The following is a 25,770-nucleotide window of genomic DNA, read 5'->3' as shown; positions in this document are numbered from 1 at the left end:
TTATAAAACATAAAACAATAATTAACAATCTAAAACATCATAAAACAACAATTAAATATTGAGAACTACAGGTGAAACTCAAAAAATTAGAATATTGTGCAAAAGTTCATTAATTTCAGTAATGCAAATTAAAAGGTCAAACTGATATATGAGATAGATGCATTACATGCAAAGCGAGATAAGTCAAGCCTTAATTTGTTATAATTGTGATGATCATGGCATACAGCTCATGAGAACCCCAAATCCACAATCCCAGAAAATTAGAATATTACATGAAACCAATAAAACAAGGATTGTAAATAGAACACTATCGGACCTCTGAAAAGTATAAGCATGCATATGTATTCAGTACTTGGTTTGGGCCCCTTTTGCAGCAATTACTGCCTCAATGCGGCGTGGCATGGATGCTATCAGCCTGTGGCACTGCTGAGGTGTTATGGAAGACCAGGATGCTTCAATAGCGGCCTTCAGCTCTTCTGCATTGTTTGGTCTCATGTCTCTCATCCTTCTCTTGGCAACGCCCCATAGATTCTCTATGGGGTTCAGGTCAGGCGAGTTTGCTGGCCAATCAAGCACAGTAATCCCATGGTCATTGAACCAGGTTTTGGTACTTTTGGCAGTGTGGGCAGGTGCCAAGTCCTGCTGGAAAATGAAGTCAGCATCCCCATACAGCTCGTCTGCGGAAGGAAGCATGAAGTGCTCCAAAATCTCCTGATAGACGGCTGCGTTGACCCTGGACTTAATGAAGCACAGTGGACCAACACCAGCAGATGACATGGCTCCCCAAATCAACACAGACTGTGGAAACTTCACACTGGACTTCAAGCATCTTGCATTGTGTGCCTCTCCATTCTTCCTCCAGACTCTGGGTCCTTGGTTTCCAAATGAGATGCAAAAGTTGCTCTCATCAGAAAAGAGGACTTTGGACCACTGAGCAACAGACCAGTTCTTTTTTTCTTGAGCCCAGGTAAGACGCTTCTGACATTGTTTGTTGTTCAGGAGCGGCTTGACAAGAGTAATACGACATTTGAAGCCCATGTCCAGGATCCGTCTGTGTGTGGTGGCTCTTGATGCACTAACTCCTCAGTCCACTCCTTGTGAAAGTCCCCAACACTTTTGAATGGCCTTTTCCTGACAATCCTCTCCAGGCTGTGGTCATCCCTGCTGCTTGTGCACCTTTTTCTTCCACACTTTTCCCTTCCACATAACTTTCTATTAATGTGCTTTGATACAGCACTTTGGGAACATCCAACTTCTTTTGCAATTACCTTTTGAGGCTTTCCCTCCTTATGGAGGGTGTCAATGATGGTTTTCTGCACAACTGTCAAGTCAGCAGTCTTTCCCATGATTGTGATTCCTAATGAACCAGACTGAGAGACCATTTGAAGGCTCAGGAACCCTTTGCAGGTGTTATGGATTGATTAGCTGATTGGAGTGGGACACCTGGAGCCTAGACTGTTGAACCTTTTCACAATATTCTAATTTTCTGGGATTGTGGATTTGGGGTTCTCATGAGCTGTATGCCATGATCATCACAATTATAACAAATTAAGGCTTGACTTCTCTCGCTTTGCATGTAATGCGTCTATCTCATATATCAGTTTCACCTTTTAATTTGCATTACTGAAATTAATGAACTTTTGCACGATATTCTAATTTTTTGAGTTTCACCTGTATTTAAAAACAAGTTTTAAAAAGCTGAAAAAGCCTGGTTGAAGAGGTGTGTTTTCAGGTGTTTTCTGAAAATTGCGAGAGATGGGGAGGATCGTATCTCAGCAGGGAGCGCATTCCACAATCTCAGGGCAGCAGCCGAGAAGGCCTGTCTCTGTGTAGCCACCAAACGAGTTGGTGGCAACTGCAGACGGACCTCCTCAAGTGACATCAACGGTCGGTGGGGCTCATAGCGAAGAAGACGCTCTCTTAAATACCCAGGGCCTAAGCCGTTTAGGGCTTTATAAGTTATAACTAGCACTTTGTATTCTGCCCGGAAACCTATTGGCAGCCAGTGTAACTCCATCAACAAAGGAGTAATGTAGTCTCTCCGAGATGACCCAGAGACCAACCTGGCTGCCGCATTCTGAACCAACTGAAGTTTCTGGACTACGTACAAAGGCAGCCCCGCATAGAGCGCATTACAGAAGTCCAGTCTGGAGGTTACCAACAAATGTACCACTGTTTTGAGGTCATTGATCTCAAGAAACAGGCGCAGCTGGCGTATCAGCCGGAGCTGATAGAAAGCACCCCGGCCACCGCCTCAACCTGAGAAACCAAGGAGAGACGTTGATCCAGAAGTACTCCCAGACTGCGAACCTGTTCCTTTTGGGGAAGTGTGAGCCCGTCTAGAACAGGCAGATCAACATCATCTCTAGAGTTCCGACCCCGCACAATAAGTACCTCCATCTTATCTGGATTCAGCTTCAGTTTATTCTCCCTCATCCAGCCCAGTACCGCTTCCAGGCAGGCATTTAGGGAGGATATGCCAGCTCCTGAAGAAGTTGACATGGAGAAGTAGATCTGGGTGTCATCAGCATACTGGTAACACCCAGCTCCAAATCCCCTGATGATCTTTCCCAGCGGATTCATGTAGATGTTAAAAAGCATTGGAGAGAGTATGGAGCCTTGAGGGACACCATACTTAAGCTCAGATTTTGAAGAGCAACAATCTCCAATCGACACTATCTGGAATCTGTCCGAGAGGTAGGAGCGGAACCACTGTAAAACAGTGCCTCCCACCCCCAACCCCCTCAGACATTCCAGAAGGATACTATGGTCGATAGTATCGAAAGCCGCCGAGAGATCCAAGAGGACCAACAGAGTCACACTTCCTCTGTCCATTGCCAATTGGAGATAATCCATCAGGCCGACCAAGGCAGTCTCCACCCCATAGCCCGCCCGAAAACCAGTTTGAAATGGGTCTAGATAATCAGTTTCCTCCAAGACCACTGAAGCTTGCTTCAGTGAAGCTGGGACCATTCTCTCTCTCAATGAGATATTTAGAACCTGCTGGACCCAATTAAAAATTCCATCCTTACTAGATTTAATAAGCCATGAAGGGCAAGGGTCAGGCATGCATGTGGTTGGCCAAACTTGACTAAACACCTTGCCCACTTCCTTGGGGTCCAATAATTTAAACTCCCCCAGCAAAACTAGACCAAATTCTACTCTGGGCACCTCTCCCAAAGATCCTGCATCAGACATAGTATCTAACTTATGGCCGATGTGAATGACTTTACCCTCATTGTGCTGTGCAAATGTGTCACAGCGTGCTAGCAAGGGTTCTAATGCATCCTGCCCCAGACCAGATTTCAAAAGGCCCTGCACCACCTAGAAGAGCCCCACTGGATGATATTGAGAGGTTGCAATGGTGGGGCGGGGGGAAGCATTTCTTCTGTTCCGTCACTGCCCCAGAGTAGGCTCCATAATGTGCTGTATCCTGTGTTCGCTCAGATTCACCCCAACTTTTCCTTCACATATGTTCCAGCCATCTCCTGGCTTGCTTCATCGCCCTTAGCTCAGGTGTGTACCAAGGTGCTGTACGGGCTTGGCTTTGCCAGAGAGGGCACTTGGGAGTGATCATGTCAACCACCCAAGCTATCTTGCCATTCCAGACAGCAACTAGAGTTTCGACAGGAGTGCTTGCCATAACAGCTGGATAATCCCCCAGAGCCCTCAGGAATCCATTGGAGTCCATCAGTCTCTGGGACTGGGCAATTTTTATAGGTTCCCCACTCTTGCAGAGTGGTGTAGTTGCTGAAATTCTGAACCTCAAAAGGAAGTGATCTGAACATGACAAGGGCATAGATGATATAACCCACCCACCCCACTTTCAAATAACCATCCTCTTGTCCAGTCAAAAAAACCCAGATCCAGAGTATGCCCCAATTAATTGTGTTGGACCAACAACATGTTGGGACAGCTGCATGACTGTCATGGCAGCCATGAAGTTCTGAGTCACTCCAGACAAGGCAGCCTCAGCATGGATGTTGGAGTCACCCAGAACAATCATTCTGGGAGTCCACAACACCTAGAAAACGCCTCTCACAATTAATGTGTTAATTCTTAAAGTGCCACAACAGTCCTTGTTGTTCGTAACAATTGTTGTTCGTAACAATTTAAATTATATGGTTTTTAGAAATGAGGATACTTCTACTCGTATAGAGGTGTTTTTAGGGGAGAAATGATCTATAATCTCAAAATTATGGGGATCTAATCAATGATTGTCTTTCCTAGTCCTTCTGGGAATTTTCACTTGGTTTTCTGATGTCTTGCTCCCAAGGTCTGTTCCCCTGCATTTAATTTTAGAAGTGTATATATTTTGCTTGAAGCTACTGTAATGTTGGTATGCAGTATGGCTATTTACAGTACATTTCATGTTATTACCATGTAAGGTCAATGGCAAATTTTAAGCAAAGGAACAAATACCAAAAGGAAATAAGCAGTGTCTAAAATAGTGTAGTGGAAATAATTGTGTGTTTCTGTGTCTATAATTTGACTGTTTATATCAGCTAGTCACTGGAGTTCATTTAATACATGGCTTCAAGGGTCACCGTGGAGTTGGAGAATACTCTAGGGAATAAGTGTTCTCATGATTGCATGCAAGTTCAGCAAAAATGACTGAGAAAAATAATAGCCTGACATCATTGAATCTAGGGCTTTTGCACACTGTTGAGCAACAAATATGCAATTGCTGAGTGGGATCAAAATACCTTTCTTTGAACAAGCATTTCTGTGTAGGCTGGTAGCTTGGATCAGACATAGAGGTGCTTCACACAATTAGTGTGAAGCGCCTTACCGAGCTCTGTGGGGAGAGCGGACTTAGCCTGCTCTCTCTGCATAAAATCAGGCCTGCAGCCCTCCGGCTGCCCACATGACTACCAGCTCCGTCACGGAGCCTTTGGGGGCTGGAGGGATCGGGAGCCACGTGGCCCCTGGAAGTCCCAGGATGCCCTGTGCAAGTGTGCGGGGCATTCTGGGGGGACCCTCAAAGCTAAGAGGCTGCTTGTAGCCTCCTGGTCAGGGGTTGACGTCGCCATGCACCACAGTGGCACACGAGCAAAAAAACCAAGGTTAGCGGAGCGCTTACTCCATTAAGGGAGCAAGGATTTATTTAAGGGGAGAGGGATTTAGGTGGGCTAGCCACCTTAAGACCACTGGGCTCACCTGTGAGCCCGGCGGTTCCGATGATCACTGGAAAGTGATTATGGGAATAGGCTCATTATGTCAAACCATGGTTTGCTAACTGTACTTTAGATTTTAAAACCATAGCTTGTTTTCCAGATGTACAGGCAAACCCTAGTTTATGCTATTCCTCTACCTTTCCTGTATGCTATTCCAGATAGTGGCCTGTGCAGTTGGGACAACATCCCAAACTCTGGTTTGCCGTTTTGAATGTAACACCAAACCACATTTTGCCCAAACTCTGGTTCACAAACTAGTTTCAGTTCCTCATTTCACTAACTGCAAACCACAGTTTGTCAGACAGTACCTGATTGGACATCATGGCAAAATGTGGTTGTCTGGCATTACAGCTGAAGTATCGTATTGATTAAAATGTATTAAAATTATGCTCGCTTTGGCAGCACATATTCTGTAATTGTATTAAAATTGCTTAGCCATTATAGTTGGTGTTGTGAATGCTTCTGTGAATGTTCCAGGCACCTGTTGGATGGCATCTGTACCGATACTCATGGTGAATGACAGAACTTGTACTTCTCATAAGTCTACATGCCAGTTTTGTAGTGTCGTTTTAAAAAAAATAAAATCCCTGAAATCGGTTTTGTGCAAAACATTCCCCCAGCACTCCCTAAAGGTCCACAATGCAAAAGGCATCTATAGGAAAGCCAGCATTGTTTCTTCAAAGCCTCATCAGTGGACTGACTCTAAGTGCTAAATTGTTTCTGTTTTATTATATTTTAGGATACTATATTTCTTTTTGCTGGAAACTATACTGAAAACTTTTTTGAAGGATGATATATACATTGTTAAAGTTAAACTTGTCCTTGCATATGTGTGATTCAACAGTGGCCTTGTTTCTCTAGCACAGGCAGTTTTACAAATTCTATTCATGTCCTGTATCTGGGTACACTGGAACTAGTTTGAGGGGGGACGGTAGTGTGCTAGCTAGCCTTGCCTTCTGGTCCATACCTCTCTTGCTGTTCATGGGATTAGCACTTGTTTCCATTTGCAAGTGCTGTATGCAGGGAAGCTTTCTCCCTGTTCGTGGAATGTTGGCTACCCAGAGTTCCAAACTGCAGAAAGAAATTCTGCCTGGGTTCAGCACTTGCCTCTGCAGATGAGCACTGAACCTGGAAACAGCAGATGGCATGGCCATAGAGAGCACCAGAGGAGTGGTGAGCTGGCATTCTCTCACTTTCCCCCTGTACATTGGTATTCCCCTGTACCTTGGTATGCTATACCCAGGAGCAGAATGTCTGTAGAACACTGTTGCAATAGTCCTAAAGGCAATGTTGCTCATTGGCAGTGGTTATCTATCTGTAACGGATAACACAACCTTAAGTCAAATGCAAGCCATGGTGATATGTATTGTGCATATTATGTGATTCCGTATGTTTTTGCCATAGATGGACGGAGGCTTTTGTTGACTGGTATAATAGTTTTGGCAACTGGAATTTCTTCACTTTGATTTTTCAAAACAGGCAAGTTTCTAATTCTTGTGGTTATGAGCAGTATTTATATTATGCCCATATTTATTTCTAAAAACTCCCTTCCTTATGCAAGGAAAGGTTATTTGAAAATATGAACTTGCCAAGCCAAAAAAATGTATGCAGTGTAACTTAATTTGAGAGTATGAAACTGCTTGCATCTTTTATAACAGAAGGATTGCTGTGGGTCATTGCTTTTTGACACCTATAGATATTGTACCTGTTTTGGCTTCCTTTTGGCTATTTATACCAATCTGGGAGAAGTGATTATCATAGACTGTAGTAGCACTAATAATCAAAGGAACACATGTGGCATGTATCCCAGGACTGGTTGTGCAGGGGTGAGAGTAGGAGATAGAAACATTGGTCTTATCTGTGAAAGATTCTTTTTCACCATAATCGGAGCCCATCCTAGAATATAGGGTTGTATTCCTGGCATGGCTCAGGCACAGACAGGTTATTATAGCAGAATTTCAGGCCAGGAGCAGGAGGAGCCCCCAAACCCTAGTTTTGGACTGTCATGCTGAAGGATGCCACGATAAGTAGAGAAGGCTGAAAAGGACTCATGAGTGATAAGTTATCACTCATGAGAAAACAATATATAGGCCAGAGAAACAAAATATAGGCCAGGAAAGGAGGACTGAAACCCTGGGAGTCAACCACCAGCCGTACTGGCACTGTCCAGAAAAAGGAGGATGATGATCTCCTCTCATAAAAGCTAAAGTCGAGTCTGGACTGAAGAGAAAACTTCAGTGGGGAGGCCAGATGGGCTCCAATTATGGTGAAAAAGAATCCTTCACAGTTAAGCCCAATGTATCTTTTCCCACCATAATCTGAGCCCATCCTAGAATAGAAGGACATACCTAAGCAGGAACAATGAAGTAGGAATAGGGAGTGAACCGGAAGATTACACAACCTGTTGCAAGACAGTGCAGCCCAAGATTGCTTATTCTGTGTGAAAATATGAGATCTTGTAATGCTTAATGAAAGGAGTGACTGATGACCATGGGGCTGCCTGACATATGGCTTGTAAGGGGGCATTGGTTGAGAATGCCACCAATTTAAAAGCACTTCTTGTCGAGTGGGCCATAATGCCAGGGGGCACTGGAATGTGCATGGACTCATAGGCCAGGGAGATGGTTGACCTGATCCATTTGGAGAAAGTAGACTTGGCAACTTTATTGCCCAAGGTGGATGGGCGGAAGGATACAAAGAGGGAATCAGAGTTCCTGAATGCTTGGTCCTATGGATGTAAATACGAAGAGCCCTATGTACATCAAGGGTGTGCCAGGTTTTTACTCTGGGGTGCAACGGAGAAGAACAGAAGGATGGAAGTACTACCGTTTGGGAATGATGGAAGGTCAAGTTGATTTTAGAGCTGAAAGTCCTTTATTTCATGGGAATCTGTGAATTGGGTGAAGAGCTAGATTGATCGCTCCTTTCAGGAAGAGTCGAACGTGGAGCCTTCTTAAGAGTCGAACGTGGAGCCTTCCAACATTAATCTTGAGGATGGAAGCCAATGCAGAGTTGCCTACAGAGCATGTTGGAACAGAGGCCTTGTTCCAAGCCGGACTGTAGGAAAGCCAGCACATCTGGAATGCCCACCGTGGTGGGAAAGAGAGCTTTCCTTCTGGCTCACCAAGAAAAAGCCATCCATATGGTCTGGTAAATCCTGTTGGTTGAAAGTCTTCATGAAGCCAGGATTGTGTCTTGAAACTTGGTATCGTAACCTTGGTCATAAGAACAGCATTGTAGCTTGTTGAAACAGAACCTGAGAAAGCGACTGTGGATTGAGACATGAAGGTACACTTCTGATAGATCCACCGAAGCTAAAAACTCTAGGTCCTTCACGGCCTCTTTTATGGTCTTGAGAGATTCCATCCTCAAGAACATCCAAGGAACATTATGAGGATATGACGATTGAGGGCCTTGAGGTCCAGGACTGCCCTCCAGGTCTCATCCTTCTTTGGGACCAAAAATAGAATGGAATATATGCCCTGACATGATTCTGTCTAGGGCACTGGTTCTATTGCCCGAATGTGTAGGTGGTGGTGGATCACTTGGAACATGCACAGCCTTTTGTCTTGTTTCTTTGGAACCAGTGTTGAAATGAAGCAGTTTGATGGGAGGGAGGAGGTGAGACCCTCGGAGACTGTTTTGAGGACCCAGCTGTTAGAGATTATCCTTGTCCAGGTTTGTTCAAAGTCTAAGAGTCTGCCTTCGACCTATGGTGAGTCATTGTTTGGGGGTTTGGAATGAGGAGGATTGAGACTGTTGGTTGATCTGGTGTTTGAATGCTCCTCTGGGGCAATGCCAATGGGGGCTTTTGGTCTGGAGAAGGTTCGGTTGTCTCTAAAGGTGCTGCCTGAGACAACACCAAGAATAACCTGGTTGTCTGAAAGAAGAAAGACTAGCCGTAGTAGTTAAGAATAGAAGAGCTCTCTCTTGGTGCTGTTGCCTGAATCAAGACACGAAAGGAACTGGGGTTTTGAGGCTTCTACTCCTGGCTGGAAATCCTGCTGTAATAATCTCCTGTCTGTGCCTGAGGCATGCTGGGTATAGAACCCTAGATTCTAGGATGGGCTCCGATTATGGTGGGAAAGTGTGTGTGTTCGTGTGCATATGTACCAAAGAGGGAAATAAGACATATTCTAATGGGAGAGGAGAGAATGGCACAGGCTACAAGCATGGAGGAAGGACACAACACCACATTAAGCTTTAGATAAGTACTAAGTGAATCCTTGCCTGTTTGCCATTAAGATGATTACTCTATTTGCATGTGCAGGAGTGGGACAGTAGGAGAGCCAATTGAGATGAGGAGATTCTACCCATTCTGGATGGGATTGCACTCGTCTTGAAGGAGCAAGTATGCAGCTTGTGGGTATTGCTGGACCTGGCTGTACTTTTGGAAACTCAGGTGGAGGCAATGGCCAGGGATGCCTTTGCATGGCTTCGGCTAGTGCGTCAGCTGCGTCCCTTTCTCAAGAAGGCAGATCTGGCCACAGTTACCCATGCATTAGTCAGGTCACGGCTGGATTACTGTAATGCACTCTACGTGGGGCTGCCCTTGCAGAATATTCAGAAACTGTACCTAGTGCAAAATGTGACAGCTAGGATTTTATCTGGAGCTGCCTGCTGGGATCACATCACTCCCCTTTTGAAAAAGCTGCACTGGCTACCAGTTTGTTTCTGGGTTCAATTCAAGGTGCTGGTTTTGGCCTTTAAAGCCCTTAATGGTTTGGGCCCGGGATACCTGAGTGATTGCATTCTCCCAAGGGTTGCTGCCCACTTGACGAGGTCATCTGAGGGCTCTGCTCTGGGTGCCAACAATGAGGGAGGCTCGGTTTTCATGCACACAGGACAGAGCCTTCTCTGTTGCTGCTCCCAGACTCTGGAATGCTCTCCTGGTGGCTATTTGCTCCTCACAGTTTTTAGAAAGCATGTGAAATCTTGGCTTTTTATCTAAGCTTTTATATGATTATCTCTACTGCTGCTTCTTTGTATTTTGTATGGTTATCTTATACTTGTATTTTAAATCTTTTACAAACATATCTGTGTTTTTATATTTTCACTCAATATTTTAATTGTGTAATTTTTATAGTCTTTCTGTGTGAACCATAATGAAAGGTGGTATACAAATTTAACAATAAATAAATCAATAAAAAGAAATGTGTTTCTTGAGAGCAAAATAAATTGGTGTTTGTTCATAGACTGACTATACACACCATATGTATCTCTGTGGTATTTGAATCTTTACAGAGTGTGTGTACATTATAAGCCTCATATGTCAATCCTGCAACATAGCTCATGGTGCTGACAGTATGAGTTCTGCAAAGAATTAAATGAAAGGCTTCCTTCCATTTCTCTCTCTCTCTCTCCTTCCAAATTCCTGTACGATTTGTAATTGCAAGCAAGGAAATGGTGCCTCGACTAGCGCATTCAATCAGGGAAGCTCCATATTTAGTTCATAAGGTGCCCCCCCAAAGGGTGACAGACGCCAATATTGTTCCCTCTTGAATTTAACCACATTTGAATGTCGTCTTTGTTGTCACAGTACCTTCCTGTTCACATTATTTGCTCTGAAACTGGGTGAAAGAGGATTATTCAGTGTTGACAACTGAGTTTGATTATCATTTATCTGCTCTTTTATTTCCTTTTTTGTCCATGTCCTTCAGCCTTTTGTATCAACTGCAGTGACCAAATTACAGTTGTTGACGGCACCGTTTACCTCTACATATCAAATTGCTGTTATGTACTTTCGTCAATAGAGGGCACTCCTATAACAAAAATACATATGTTGTTTTTATTACCTGCAAACACCTGCTCAGTAACCCACATCCAGGAGTTCCAGATATATTTCCATACTCTTACAATTCATGAACTGAAATATAAGACAGATCTCTGATTTGTCCATTAAATAATATAAGTTTTTACATATATGGTACAAGTATGTTAATGCAACACAATGCTATATTCTTATTTCTGTACTGTTTTGAAGTTTTTATGCTGAATTCCAGTGGTGCTATATTTATTGGATTGTTTGTATTTTATATGCTATTTTTATTGTAAGCTATCTTGTGAGGTCTGTGTCTTGAAAGTTCATCAGAAACCTTTTGATTCTTATTTTAAGCTGGAGTGCAGTTAGTTGAAACCCTACAATCGAGATAACCTTTAGGATAGCCATGACAGTGGAATCACCATCATCCAAGACATTTCAGTGTCTTGGTGTGTGGTTCACCATAAACAGCTTTAATTCCTTGACTGTCTTGATTGTCTGGATAACTTGAGAGTGGGCTATCACTGTGTTTATGCAAATGGAAAAAGGCTGCTTCTCAACTATGGAATCAATATTCTATTCTTAAATTATTTGTACCCTGTCTACATGGTCTTCCATTGGTTTTCCGTCAGGTTTATGATCAGGTCTGCAGCTGCCAATTTGAGTAGTACTGCAGCATCAGCTGTTCTGGGATGTTTCACTGGGCCTCAGCTATGGAACCAATATTAACTTAGACTTCCTGTTGTAACTCTGCAACACAGTTGAAAACATACTTGCATTTATTTTCTGCAGATGTTACTGTTTTATCATAATGACTTATTATTTTGCAGTGTTTCCCAGCCTGCCAGTTATCAAGAGACTAATAACACTACTACATCTGTCCCTGACCAAAGATCTTTGATTCCGGAACCAACTATTGATGTGGAAAAACCTGTCCAAGAGAGTGGGAGACTGACTGAGGAAACAAAGAGGTACTGTGTGTTCCATTTGGCAAAAGGGACCTCTGTCACTGGGTGTCTCCCTTGTTTTGTTGGTTTTACAAATGTTGGTATGCATTATTACTTGAGACACTTAATGATGCTTTGGTTAAGATGGCTTCTTCTTCTTTCAAACTGATGCTCAGGGCTGTCATCTAGAAGAACTGTACATGTTAACTGAGGGTGTTGCTAGATCATTCATCTGTGGCTTCATTTGCAAACTAATTTAGGGGCAAATTTTTATTTGGGAAGACCAAGAGAGAAGGAAACATTGCTCCTGTTGGAAAGAGATTCTGGCTTTCCTTCTGTGCCAAACTTGCTAAAGAACCTGAAGGTAGAATTTCCTTCCTGTTTATGTCCAAAGCTGTAAATGGGCTTGCATTTCACAGTGAAATCACTATGTTCCTTCTAGCAAGAACAACAAATTTAACTAGAGATTGCAGGATTAATATGATGCAATGTCCATACAACTTTAACATTGTGTCATCTGCAATAAAGATGAGAGTTGAACCTGTTCATTTTTGAGATTCCTGCCTCTGTTCTGTCACCATAACAGGGTACATTCCCTTTTACTAAAACTACTGGAAGCAAAACCTGGAGAGGGGCTTCCCCCCATTAACAATGAGAGGTCCCCTCCCACATTTTATAAGCTAAAGGGGAAAAAAGATACCCTTTCTTTAATGCACACTTAAAAACACCTTTACTGCAGTATTGTTTGTGTGTAAATAAATTTAAACTAGCTGGGCTGGGTGCAGAACATCTGCACCGCTGGACCATCCACTGCCGCTGCCTTTTTCTCCTCCCCCGCCAGCTGGCCTGGCTTTCTGGCCGGCCCTCTTCTCCCCCCCCCGCAGTTTCCACCTCCCACCGGCTGGCCTCCTGTGGCCACTGTCTGGCATCCCTATTTTCTGCCCCATCCCTGTCGCTATCCTATCCGCAGCTGCTCACGAACTCTCGCAAGAGCTGCCATGCATGGGATTAGCGACAGGTACGTCTAGGAGAATTAAATATATAGATATAGCTTGTTGAAAGCTAGATGACAAATGAACTAAAATATCTTCAGCTGGTAACAGCCACTTGAACTACATACAGGAGTTCCTGGTGGCGCAGTGGTAAAACTGCAGCCCTGTAACCAGAAGGTTACAAGTTCGATCCTGACCAGGGGCTCAAGGTTGACTCAGCCTTCCATCCTTCCGAGGTCGGTAAAATGAGTACCCAGAATGTTGGGGGCAATATGCTAAATCATTGTAAACCGCTTAGAGAGCTCCGGCTATAGAGCGGTATATAAATGTAAGTGCTATTGCTATTGCTATTGCTATTGCTATACTGTGTTTCGTGTACTGAATCCAGAGATGGGGGGTGTTGTTGTTTTTAAAAAGCTCACTTCAGGTTCAGTGAAGTAGGCTTCCCACCCTCCTAAATGATCTTAGCTAACAAGGAAATCAAATACAAGTCTGACCCAAACACATGACTCCTCAATATTGTATCACATCAGTTGCGGAAATGGCCATTCATTCTGTTTCAATTAAATCCTTCTCCAGGTGTTTCTGTGATTACAGAAGCCAGCTATGAATCCTGATATGTTGAAAGACTTTCTGATTTGAAATCAAAGGGCTTTCCTCTGACTATAACCTTTCCTCTTCCCATTTTTGAACCCAGCTCAAATGAGATGCACACGCATGTCCGTGTCAGGTGCAAAAAAGGGACATCAGACTTGATGCTGATTAACAGCTATGTGACTTATGAATTTGAACCGTTATTAATGGAAAGGTCACACAATCGAATTGAGAATACTGAGCATGCATTCCCTGGAGAACATGTCTTCCTACCCTACCAATTCAAACTGGCAGCTTGTGACAATTGCCCGATGTGCTACCAGAGTGCACAAGAAATGCATGCATCCATTAACAGAAATGGAAAATCACAGAAAAAAGGTGATATGTTGTCATTGCTTCCATTTCAGCAAAGAGCAGCAGGAGCTATATAAATGGAGCTATGTAGGATAAGTGAAGCATGCCATTGAACTATCTCTTGAAAAGCACTACTGAAGACATGACTATCAACAGTTTGTTCTTAGTGTGATATTTGATGTTCTACGTTAGCAGCAAGGGTACAACAGCATAAAGGGGTTTCTGTTGGATTGATTGCCCATGTAGTTCTTCTAAAGTGAATTGATTAGTGTTCCTAAGCTTTTAGTGTAATATTCTGTCCTCTATATGTGCCTCTTTTGAGGACCTTAGTATGCATTGTCCTGGGTTTGTGTTTCTTTGTGATTCAAAGCATACAAGTCAGAGGGACAAAAGATGGCAGTGATATCAACACAAGTTGTACTGTTCAGTGTTTTTATAGGGTTTTGTAAGTTGTGCATTTATTTAGTTCTAAAAACGTCTGCTACATTGTCCTTTTTTCTTAACATGTATATTATTAATGGTTGTTAAAATAGCAGTTTTTCTTTGGTAAGCCTTGCCATTAGATCAGCAGTTCAAACAGGTGAATGTATTGAAGTCTGCTATGTTTATCCTGCTCGTCAGTTGATGGCTTCAGAGCAGCTTAAAAAATGGATAAAAATAGCAAATAACACATTTTCTCATGTCAACGATAGTTTCTCCTTCTCAAAATAGAGCAGTTTATCATTTCCATGGCTTCCGTTGGGGAATGGAGGGCCAAAGATAGTATTGGAAGTTAACATAATTGGACAGCTGCTGAGGGCACTTGGAATAGCCCACTGCTGATCCTTGAGGCCACCTCTGTACTTCATATGGTGGTGGTGCGGGACTCTTTTGGGGCCTTCCCAGATAGGATGGGATTAAGGATGCAATTTGCTGAGGGCTTCCTGGAAACTGAAACCAGGAGGGCTCAGCCCTAGCTGGAGAAAGAGCAGTAGGTGTAGATGGTGATGTTGACCCTTTATCTTGGTTCCTCCTCCTCCTCCTCTTCCTCATCCTCAACTGCCCTGAGCCATTTTGGAAGGGTGGTATATAAATAAAATAAATAAATAAAATAAAATAAAAAAGTTATTGCCATCATTTGGTAGTATGTATTTACTTGAGAAGTTGGATTTTCTGCTTTTTCTTCACCTAGGCAATGGGCTACCCAATCTGCCATTCTGGTTTATGTAGCTCCCCATATTAATGAATGATAATATACGTGTATGAAAGGTGTGGTGAAAATCTGAATCTTGTATAGCTTCTTAAAAGTTATTAAAACTATTAATAACCTAGATTTATTTGTGTTAAATGGGGCGATAAAAGGAGATTACCCAGGTCAATTTACCTTCTCTTCAGGGGGCAGACGCTCAACTATTGATTACACAGTGACATCTCGAGATCTTCTAGGGAGGATAATAGAATTTAAGATCGTACCGAGACCTGAAAGTGATCATTTCCCTCTCGTTGTGGTCTGCAATTCATTTGGTTTAGATTCAAAAAAGGCATTATGCAATTCAAATGAGTACCACAAAACCAACACAGGCTTAGGGTGGCAGAAGATTAAATGAACACAACATTCTGCCCAGGCAATTAACGACTGGTGCAATTCAGAATCAGGGATGAGGATACTTGATTTTTTCATGGGATATCTGGGAACTGTGGAATGCTCCCCAGGTAAATCTGCAGGCTATTCACTAGTAAACCATACAGGGATTATTTCTAACTATGAATCTTTAATTTTCCATCTTAAGCCCTTATTGGCAAAACTGAGTATGAGGAGAGCGGACAGTGAGGCTAAAAATAACAAGAAATGGTTTGACCAGGAGTGCATTCTTGCTAAAAGAGTCTTAGTTCAACTTTCAGACTGCCTCAAACAAAATTTTTCACCATATCTAGAGCAAGAAATGGCACAGTGTAAAAGAGAATACAAATCCCTTTTAAGATTTAAACAGGAAGCAGCCATGAAAGAGCGCTGGGCAGAGGTTATAAATGCTGTCAAAAATGACTCGATTGGCTTTTGGAGGTTAACCACGCCACATGCTTACCTCTATAGACATATTCCCATTTCAGTTGATCAATGGGAGAACCGTTTTGCGGCATTGTATAGTGAACCACTACCTTCCCTGCTATTGGATATCTCTTTGACTTCTTTGTTACATTGGCCCTCGGTCACAACTCATGAAGTTAAATGTCTAATTACACAGCTAAAGAGAGGGAAATCACCGGGTAATGATTTCATTTCACCGGATTTTTTGTTATCTAATATAGATTGGTGGGCCCCAATTTTGGCAGCTTTGTTTACATACATAGCCCACACGGCCCATATTCCTAAAGATTGGGGGCTTGCGGTTGTCATCCCGATCCACAAAAAAGGAGTATGGGACAACCCTATGAACTATAGACCGATAAGTCTGCTTAGCATAATTAGTAAACTTTACGCAAAACATCTGTATGTTAAACTTTGTGAATGGATGGACCAGGAGGGCATTTTAGAACAGGAACAAGCAGTGTAGGTCGGTGATGGACCACTGCATTGTGTTGTAATATTTAATCGAAAAATATGTGTATATAAGGAAAACCCCACTTTATGCTGCTTTCATTGATTTTCAGATGGTATTTGACTCTATTTCAAGAGGCATTCTTTGGGCAAAACTGTTCCAAACATCAATTGATAGGAGGCTATTATTATTAATCCACAGACTACATGAAAACTCAACTCTCTGTGTATGCCTTGATTACATGGGTTATCTCTCAAAGAAGATATCCACAAAAAAGGGAGTCAGACAGGGCTGCATATTAGCCCCTTTTTTATTTAATTTCTATGTGAATGGCTTAATCCAGCGGCTACAAGGTACAGATACACATGCCCCCAAACTGGCTGATAAATATCTACCAATTCTTATGTACACCGATGATGTGGTGATCCTGTCCCAAACCAGAATAGGTTTAAAGAAAGCTCTGGGAGTGCTGGCTGATTACTGTAAAGAAGTGCAGCTAGTAATAAATTACACCAAAACTAAGATTCTCCGTTTTAGTACAAAAAATCGTAGCTTCAGCTGGTCAATTGATGGCCATAGAATAGACCAGGTAAAGCAATTTAAATACCTAGGGGTAGTTTTTCAGTTCAATGGCCATAAAACTGCCCATATGAGATCTGTTGTAGATAAGGCCAAATGAAGTACTACAGCTATACTGAGATTTTTTTGGTCTCGGGGGGAAATTACATTCCAGCTGCCATTAAACTTTACACGGCCAAAGTAGTCCCAGCTTCTTTATGGGACACAATTGGGGTCATATTCTAACTTTAACAAACTTGAAAAAATCCAAACGGGTTTTTTAAGTACGCTATTTGGCGTACCTAATTGTGTGCCCAATGTGGCAGTCCGCTGGGAGGCAGGCCTACTCAAACTGGAATCTAGGGCATGGCTAATAAGAATATTTTACTGGATTAAATTCCATCTTTACCCAACGGGACTAATTCCTAAGTTCTTATTGGTTGAGCCGTAATCATCCTGGAGTAGGAAGATAACAGACAAACTTAGTCAAAGTGGACTATCTCCTGCCCTACTGCTGGAGGCCGGCGAAAACATGGCCCGTAGACTGGTGAGACAGAGATTGGTAGACATAGATTTACAAACTGAGAAGGCCAGCTTACCGCTTTTCTACAAATCAATCTATGCTAAGGCGGATCTTACTCCGGCAGCATACTTATTCACAATCACCTTAAGTAAATTTAGATGGGCCTTTTCTAGGGCTAGGTTCAACGTTTTCCCATCAGCTTTACTGTATGGGAAATATGCAAAATTACCCTATGAAGAAAGGAAATGTCCTTGCAATCAGGCGGTCGAAACTATGGCCCACATTTTCTTGAAATGCCCTATATATCAGGACATAAGGCATCAATTAATTGGTCCATTATTAAAAGATCTGAATGGAAAAGATGATGACCTGGTGGTAACGCACTTATTAGATGATAAGGATACATCAGCTTCTGCTGCAGTAGCCAAGTTTTGTTATGTGGCCTCAAGACTACGGCCCTCAAAGGAATAGAGTTTCTAAGGCTTCTAGGAAGCTACAATATGTACATGTACTCCACTCTAAGTGATTAACTGGTTTTTATTTAATGTTTCAAATTTACTGAAAGTATGTTTTGTTTTTTGTAAATGTAAATGTGTTGTATCATTTGATCAAAGACCGTAAATAAATACTAAACTAAACTATATAAAAGGTGTAGTGAAAATCTGAATCTTGTATAGCTCCTTAAGCTCCCCATATTGAAGATCATAATTGCAAGCATCCCTAAGTTCTGCTAGTTGCCACAATAAAGTGAAAATCATGCCTGCCCACAGGAATCCATTCAAGTCAAATGCAGGAGCATATAGGAAAGAAAGAAAAATGTTTCTATTGCTGAGCGATCTAAAAGAATGATAACCTAAGTGTATATAAAGGTGAGGTGAAAATCTGAATCTTTTATAGCTGCTTAAGAGAGGAAACATCTAAAAAAATTGATTGGAAGAGAATTCTAAGAAGTGGCAAGTAAAAAAAGAGCACACATGAAATAGATGGTTTAAACAGCAGATTAGTATTAGCAGAACAAAGAATACATGAAAGAGAATAAGGAAAAGACAGTGAGGATAGCTGAGGTTGAGGAAGATAATCAAGAGAGTAGTCAGAAACAGCAACTTATACAAAATGGGAAAGGAAGCTAATGGAGACCAAGAGGAGTAATATGGTTGTGACACAAACTTACCTGTACAAACCTTCACCAGAGCTAGCAAGACGGATAAAACACCAGCTATGTGAAGCATATTATTATTAAATTGGTGGATCTGAGATATATTCTACCAATGCTTCTTTCACTGCCTTTGTAATGTGTACATATTGCTGTGAAGCCTACATAGATTTCAGCGATAAAATGGTCATAGTGGTAATAATCACAACTGTGGTGATTGGTATGCATACATCCTTGATCAAACTGTTACTGATGATGATAAAATTCTGTGTTATTTGTGTCTACGGAGACAAGAACTCCAGGATTTCCCATGGGGCTTTCCGACAGGGCAAAAATCTCAAATAACATTTGTATGCTCATTCATGAAAAGCAAATATATTACTGTCTAATGATTGTTTGCCATTTTAATCAAAGTTAGCTTGTCAAGATGCACATTTTTGGTGAACCATGAAGTGTGTTGTGTCCTGCCAAATATGCAATACCAAGCAATTGCATATGAATATATGTTTCATGCAGAGGGCTGTCCAGCATGTCAGTACTTAGAGATCCTTATAAAATCTCATTATCCGCTAAGTAGAATGATGGTGGCATTAAAATGCAAAAAAAGAAAAGAAAAGGGGGAAAAAGGAATGATGGTGGCATTAAAGGTGAATTGGAAGCAGCAACCCTATCCACAAAAACTGAAGTGTAACATTTAGTTGTAGTCAGTTGGACTAAATAAGGTTTGGCGTTACGGAGTGTAGACGGTTTTGTCAGTCCCTATTCCCACCTGCAGGCATGATTGGATGTCACCCACAAGCAGAGGAGAAGAGTGGTTACATGTATCTAGGGTTATTCTGAATGAAGAATAAAGTCTTCAGAAGCAGGGTTGGTGCCAGGTTTCAAGGCAAACTGCCTTCCATGTGCTTCCTTCTACTTGAGTGGAACTGAGAGAATATTTCTTGTGGATCACAAGTGGATCACAGTCCAGACAGAGGCAAGGCAACACTGGAGTAGTTAAGAAGAGAAACCAGGCTCTGAGACAAGGGTTTCTAAAAGAAATTAGGTTTTAGACAAGGTAGATGAACAGGGTGAGAATCATATGAAATGTGTTAGCCACCCCATAACAAATTGTCCTCTGGGCGGCTTACAACACAATACTGTGAATGTGGTAATTAATAACCTGAGAGAGAAGTGGAAGCTTGGAGAGTCCTGCAGTTGGTCAGTGTATGATTGTGCACAGAAAAAGGGGGGCAGGGCAGCTAAAGAGTAACTATTAGGAACATAGGAACCTGCCATCTACTGAGTCAGACCATTGGTCCATCTAGCTCAGTATTGTCTACACAGACCTGCAGCAGCTTTTCCAAGGTTTCAGACAGGAGTTTCTCTCAGCCCTATCTTGGAGATGCCAGGGAGGGAACTTGGAACCTTCTGCATGCATGTGCTCTTCCCTGAATGGCCCCATCCCCTAAGGGAATATCTTACAGTGCTCACATGTTGTCTCCCATTCATATGCAATCAGGGTGGACCCTGCTTAGCAAAGATGACAATCTATGCTTGCTACCACAAGATCAGCTCTCCTGTCCTCTTAGTCTCTTATTTTGTGGGCAAAGTCAAGGTGGTGAATCTCATCAGGGGAAATTCAAAGCACAACAGCTCAAGTTCCAAGAATCTCTAAGGTAATCTTATGCAGATCTCCCAGCAAGGAGTCCACTGAAGGATCACCCAGTCATAGTGATATCAGTTCATTTAGTCCAGACATTGTAGCCCAGTTCTCCTGCTTAGAGGTGGGGACCCAATAGTCCATTGATTCAGCTCAGGGGAGAAGGAGTTTGAGTGCACAGTAGGCATGTGCCCGAAATGTTTCAGAGGCCATTATGAAGGCCTTCGAAATTTTTCAGCGCTGGGCGTGGGGTTCGGCATTTCGGCGCCTGCGTGGGTAGTACTTTAAGGGGGGGGTGTACTCACCCCTCCCGCCGCATTTTCCCCACCAGCGCTCTGTTATTTTTAATCCCCTTGGGGTGGCAGCATTCCTCCCTGCCACCCCGTTCCCCCCATCGTCCGGAAGTGGCGAGTGCGCTTGGCAGATGGGTGCATGTGCGCACGCAACAGGCGCATGCACGCTCGCTACTTCTGGCCGATGGGGGGAACAGGGCAGCAGGGAGGAATGCTGCCGCCCCGATGGGCTTAAAAATAACAGAGCGCTGGCGGGGGAAATGCGGCGGGAGGGGTGAGTACTACGCCCGCCAGCGCTGAAGATCTTCGTGCACATCCCTAGTGCACAGTGAGCACTTGGGCAGGTAGGTTCGGAACAGTGGAAGGTAGACCTTGTTGCCAATCTCCCATGTAAGAAGTCACAAGCAGTGGTGGACATTCAGAGCAATGAACGGCAATGTGAAACATTGCACTAGTGCAAGAGGATGGCTTAGTTGTGCTAAAAAAGGAGGCATTTGCAGAATTGTAGTGATGTGCTCTTGATAAAAAGTTCCCATTTTAAAAAAATGAGGCATGTCACAGCTGTGAAATTGTTGCTGCTTCAAGTGGTGAGATATATGGCTTTGTGTTATGACTTTACAATTAATGTCAGTTTAAAGTGGGGGTGGGGGGAATCAATTCATAGGCACCCAATTATGAGATACCATCTGGTAAGGCCAATACTGCTATTGTATTGTATTGTCTTCTGCTGCTGGATAGGCACAGGCTCCCATTCCTGCTGCACTAATACTATCTTTCACTCTCTCATGGGTCCTTCCATCATTTTCCTTGAACCAACCTTAGATATTGATACCCAAGCCAAAAAAAAAAGCTATAGCACTGCTGTCACAAAAGTGTGTTACTTTTAGTTAGGCAATATGACTTTGGGACAGGGTGAGCATTGGACATTTGTATTGCTGGACAGCTGCCGAGTGACCACTGCTTATCTCCAAGACCACTTCTGTGCCTGTAGCCTTCATGTGGTGGTGACAGAGTGTTTCCAGAGAGCTTCCCCTCCATCTTGGAGACTTTGCTTTTTGACCCTGAGCAACCTGAGCTAAACTGTTTGCATAGTCACACATTTGGTGCCAGGAGGGAAGTAGGCTCCATTTGGACCAAACAGCAAAGTCATGCAAGCTAAGATGGTGTGAGCAGCCTAGAGGGTTGAGGCACTTCAATCTTGGATTCTAAATGAAGCCAAATGCCTTATGAAATGAATAGGGAGTTTCGGACAAAAGATCTGCCCTGAAAGTCTGAGCAACCACATCCCAAAATGCAATCAAGACAAGTCCCAGGACTTTTAATTAGATTTGGCAAACTGGGGCCTAGAGTCTGGCCATCCATCTGAATAGTGACCTTTCCTCCAGATCTTGCACTAGAAGATTCCCAATTATCCCTCTGTTTTTCTTGCCTTTGCAGCCCCTAGGAGCCCCCAGAAGGAAAAACCTATAAAATAGTCTTTATTTCAGATATGAATGTGTGACTTCAGAGAATCATTGGCAGACCTCCAGAGCAATGAACTGTATGTCAAAGGCATTACACTAGCATAAAGCTGTTTGCTAGTTGCTACTAGTTGTGTAAGTCTGGAGCTCATTCATAGGTTTTATTGGATTGTTGGGTTTACCAAGAGCTAACTGAGTCTGTAATCCAGGAATAGGGGATTATCTGATTAGTGGGGTATCGGTCTGAAAACTTGGGGTGTAGGTCTGAAAACTAACAGTCTCTGCACAGAAAGTGTTGTGTTAATGGAATATATGTACATGTCCATATATGTGATAGTGCTTCCTCCTTCAAAAGAAAAGAAATTTTAAATGGGGGATAATGGTTACTGTGGAAGTATTGCAGAACTTGGTGGCATTGAGCATACACTTATACTCCACCATATATTGTCAATTGCTTTGTTACTTTTATAGGAACCAGCTCTGTGATTAGGCTGGATTAAGGTATTGAATATTGTACAAACATAATGTAGCTCTTTTGGTTCCGATAGGGCCAATTTTCTTTTTATGCAAGCTGCCAATAAACTACTACAGGTATAGTTAGGTTTAACACTGGAAGTTTTGTACCCATAGAAGGCATGAGTAATGCATAATGTGTCATTTGCTGAATGCACATATGCTGTGAAGCTGCAAATGTGATGGCATTCTCCCCACCCCTACAAAGGGAGTCACATGCATGGACTTTGGTAGAGGAGACCTTTTCATGTGTGCAGGTGAGGAGCCAGCTGAGCGGTGGCCTGGGTCCTGCCCCGCCCAGTGGCCCCTCTGAAGGTGTCCCTTTCATGTGTCATCACGCACACGAGGTGTGCCCCAAATGAAACACCCCCCCCCCCCGCCCGGGCTACCGGGAGCCCCAAGCAAGTGCTAGCTTGCCTATCTTTTTCAGGCAGCGTTTGCTGCCTGGAAGCATCTATTCTCCTTTCTCTTTCTCCAGAAAGGGAGAGAAAGGGAGAATAGATGCTATACAGAAGCACTGCCTTGGGCTCTTTGGAGCTCGAGGCCATGCCCCTTTGCGTATCACGAGCAAAGGGGGCATGGCCTCAAGCTCCGAAGAGCCTGAGCAAGCGCTTCTGTATCATTTCAGGCAGCAAACGCTGCATGAAAAGGATAGGCAAGCACTTGCTTGGTGCTCCCAGTAGCCCGGGGGGTTCATTCGGGGCTCTTCCATAGCCCTAGCCATGCCCCCTCCCAGGGGCTTCAGTGGCTCCTATCATTGGTGGCCCGGGTTCTTTGAACCCATTCGCACAATGGTGGCTGTGCCCCTGCATGAGTGAAGCATCCCTCATTTGTTATCTGGAAACAAAATAATTCCTTGTTTTGTAGGTGTTCTCCAGCTTGTATGTGTCTCTCTTTCTCTCTGTGAGTTTTTCTTTTAATATTGTTGCATAGTAACAGGAACTAGTGCTTTTCTCTGAATAGTATCTACTAGTAAATGCTGTCAGAAAGCAGTCAGAGTGACTACATGTGATAAGCAATGTCTCCTCTGTCATCTGGGATAATGATACTTTCTTGAGGGAGAGAAGTTCCATGGGTAATAAGCAGAAGATACTGTGTGGATGCAGTTCATATTCATTCTTCTGGGAAACTGCCTTGTAATGTCCAATCATATATTTTTGCACAGTGGAGAGTAGCAGCTGCTGGATCTCAGTTTCAGAAAAATGCTGGAATTGGGGAAGCTCTCACTTTCTGAACAATTGTATATCCTTTTGAAATGCTGGCCCTCTGGTAGCCATAAAAATGGTTCATGACATCAGTGCAATCCCCTTAATCGCCAGTCTTCCCTGATCCAATTTAATGAAACAATAAAAGATCATTCTCCTATGTCACAAGTCTCAAAATTTTGGCTGGGCAATTTTGATGGCAACAAAGAAGACATTTGCTGATAAGTCATGGGGAATCCCAAGTACAGGTTTCATCTACTAGTATATAAAGCAACATTTACTTTGGTCCTGACTTGCTTCTGTTTTCATCTGCTGATAGTAATGTCATGGTCAGTGTCTTGTCTCCAAATTTGCAAAAGTTGATGACCTTGTAGTTTCCATGCAGGGACAAAATGACTTAATTATGATTCAGCCTAGTGACTGAGGTTTAAAAATAATCATTCAAGTGACACTGAACCAGATAACAACACTAGTCAGCAATTTCTCATTCATTGTGTAATATTCCTTACTACAACCATTAATGCTGTACACATGTTCTCCCGTTGTAATGGAAAATGAAGATCACTGAAGTACCTTGGGCAAATCACTCTTTTTAGTTTAACCAGCCTCCCTGGGTTGCTGCAAGGATAAAATTGTGTGTGTGTGTGTGTGTGTGTGTGTGTGTGTGTGTGTGTGTGTGTGGAGAGAGAGAGATCGAGATCTGAGGTCCTTTGAGGAAGGGCAGGATAAATATGTAATAAATTTAAAATGTCCAATATCAGAAAAATGTTTCTATCTCCTGGAACTACATATTAAGAACACAAGAACAGCCTTGCTGGATTGGGCCCAAGGCCTATCTAGTCCAGCATCCTGTTTCACACAGTGGCCTGCCAGATGCCTCTGAGAAGCCCACAGGCAAAAGGTGAAGGCATGCCCCCTCTCTTGCTGTTATTCTCCTGCAACTGATATTTAGAGGCATCTTGTCTCTGAGGCTGAAGGTGACTATGTTAAACATAGCTCCAGGGTTCTTTTTAGGAAAGGTCTTCAAACCCACCCACCCCACCCCCAGTTTTTATATAATACAGCTGCTGAGGTTGCAATTTGAACTGCAAGATGCTTCACTATGAATCACACTGCCCATTGAGATCATCTGGAGAGCTTCATCTGCAGTTGCCACCGGCTCGTCTGGTGGCTACTCAGGGACGGGCTTTCTCTGTTGCTGCCCCGAGGCTTTGGAACACACTTTCTGCTGAAATAAGAGCCTCCTCATCTCTTACAACTTTTAAAAGGGCAGTCAAGATGCATTTCGCCACCCAGGCTTTTAATTAGATATTGTTTTAACTGTGTTTTTAATAGTTTTAATATTTTAAATTTTAGTTGTAATGTTTTAATCTTTTTATCTGTTTTTATTGTTTTGTTGTAAACCGCCCAGGGACTTGCATTCTGGGCAGTATATAAATGTGTTAGATAATAATAATAAAAAAGGACTGGCATGGAGAATTAACAGGGCATTTCATCCCAAGTTGGAATATGTGGTGGTAATATGTTGTTGTGCATCGCTCAGAGCCTTTGAATGGTCCGGTCTATAAATGTTATAAATAAATAAATAGCAATATGTTACAAGACCATTGGGCACCTTCATATCAGTCTCTTCCCTGCATTCTTTGCAGAACATAAAAGCTAATGCAGGTAAGGAATGAGGAAGGGACGAATGACGACTAGGGAAACAGGGAATGTCTCCTTAGGGAATGTATAAGCTGCAAAGTACATTTACATTCAAATCATGGTTTCTTTTGCAGAAGCCATGTCCTTGGACTTCTTCAAATTCTCATTGTTTAGTATGCTGACTTCCATGTGTAAGAATGAGCAGGTTTATATTGGTTCAGTCCCTTGTAGACACACTATTCCTCTTTTCAGCTGTAATTTAATAAAATGGCTCCTTCAGAAGACAGGCTCTCTGGCTATGTCCCAGAAGGCTTCATTTTCATGTGTCTATCGTTTACTTTGCAGTGGATTTCAGACACAGGGGATTAAGCCTTAACTGGTGTGTTGCTGCTTAAAGGAAAGGTAAAGTGTGCCAACAAGTCGATTTTGACTCCTGGC

General features: G+C 42.8%; 1 protein-coding gene across 12 annotated transcripts in view; it reads left to right on the top strand.

The window, feature by feature from the left end:
• TACC2 (transforming acidic coiled-coil containing protein 2) overlaps nt 1-25,770 on the top strand; it is a 272,500-nt gene that overhangs the window by 121,973 nt on the left and 124,757 nt on the right. For 11 of the 12 annotated variants that reach the window (XM_053309046.1, XM_053309047.1, XM_053309040.1 and 8 more), the window contains one exon: nt 11,769-11,909. The exons of the other annotated variant lie outside the window; for it this stretch is intronic. In XM_053309046.1, coding sequence (XP_053165021.1) covers nt 11,769-11,909 — 141 coding nt within the window. The remainder of the gene's footprint in view (nt 1-11,768; nt 11,910-25,770) is intronic. 12 annotated transcript variants of the gene reach the window in all.

This window comes from Hemicordylus capensis, chromosome 3 (assembly GCF_027244095.1).
Source record: "Hemicordylus capensis ecotype Gifberg chromosome 3, rHemCap1.1.pri, whole genome shotgun sequence".
NCBI classification, from domain to species: Eukaryota; Metazoa; Chordata; class Lepidosauria; order Squamata; family Cordylidae; genus Hemicordylus; species Hemicordylus capensis.
Note: the sequence above shows the minus strand (reverse complement) of the source record. Positions and strands in the feature narration are given on the sequence as shown.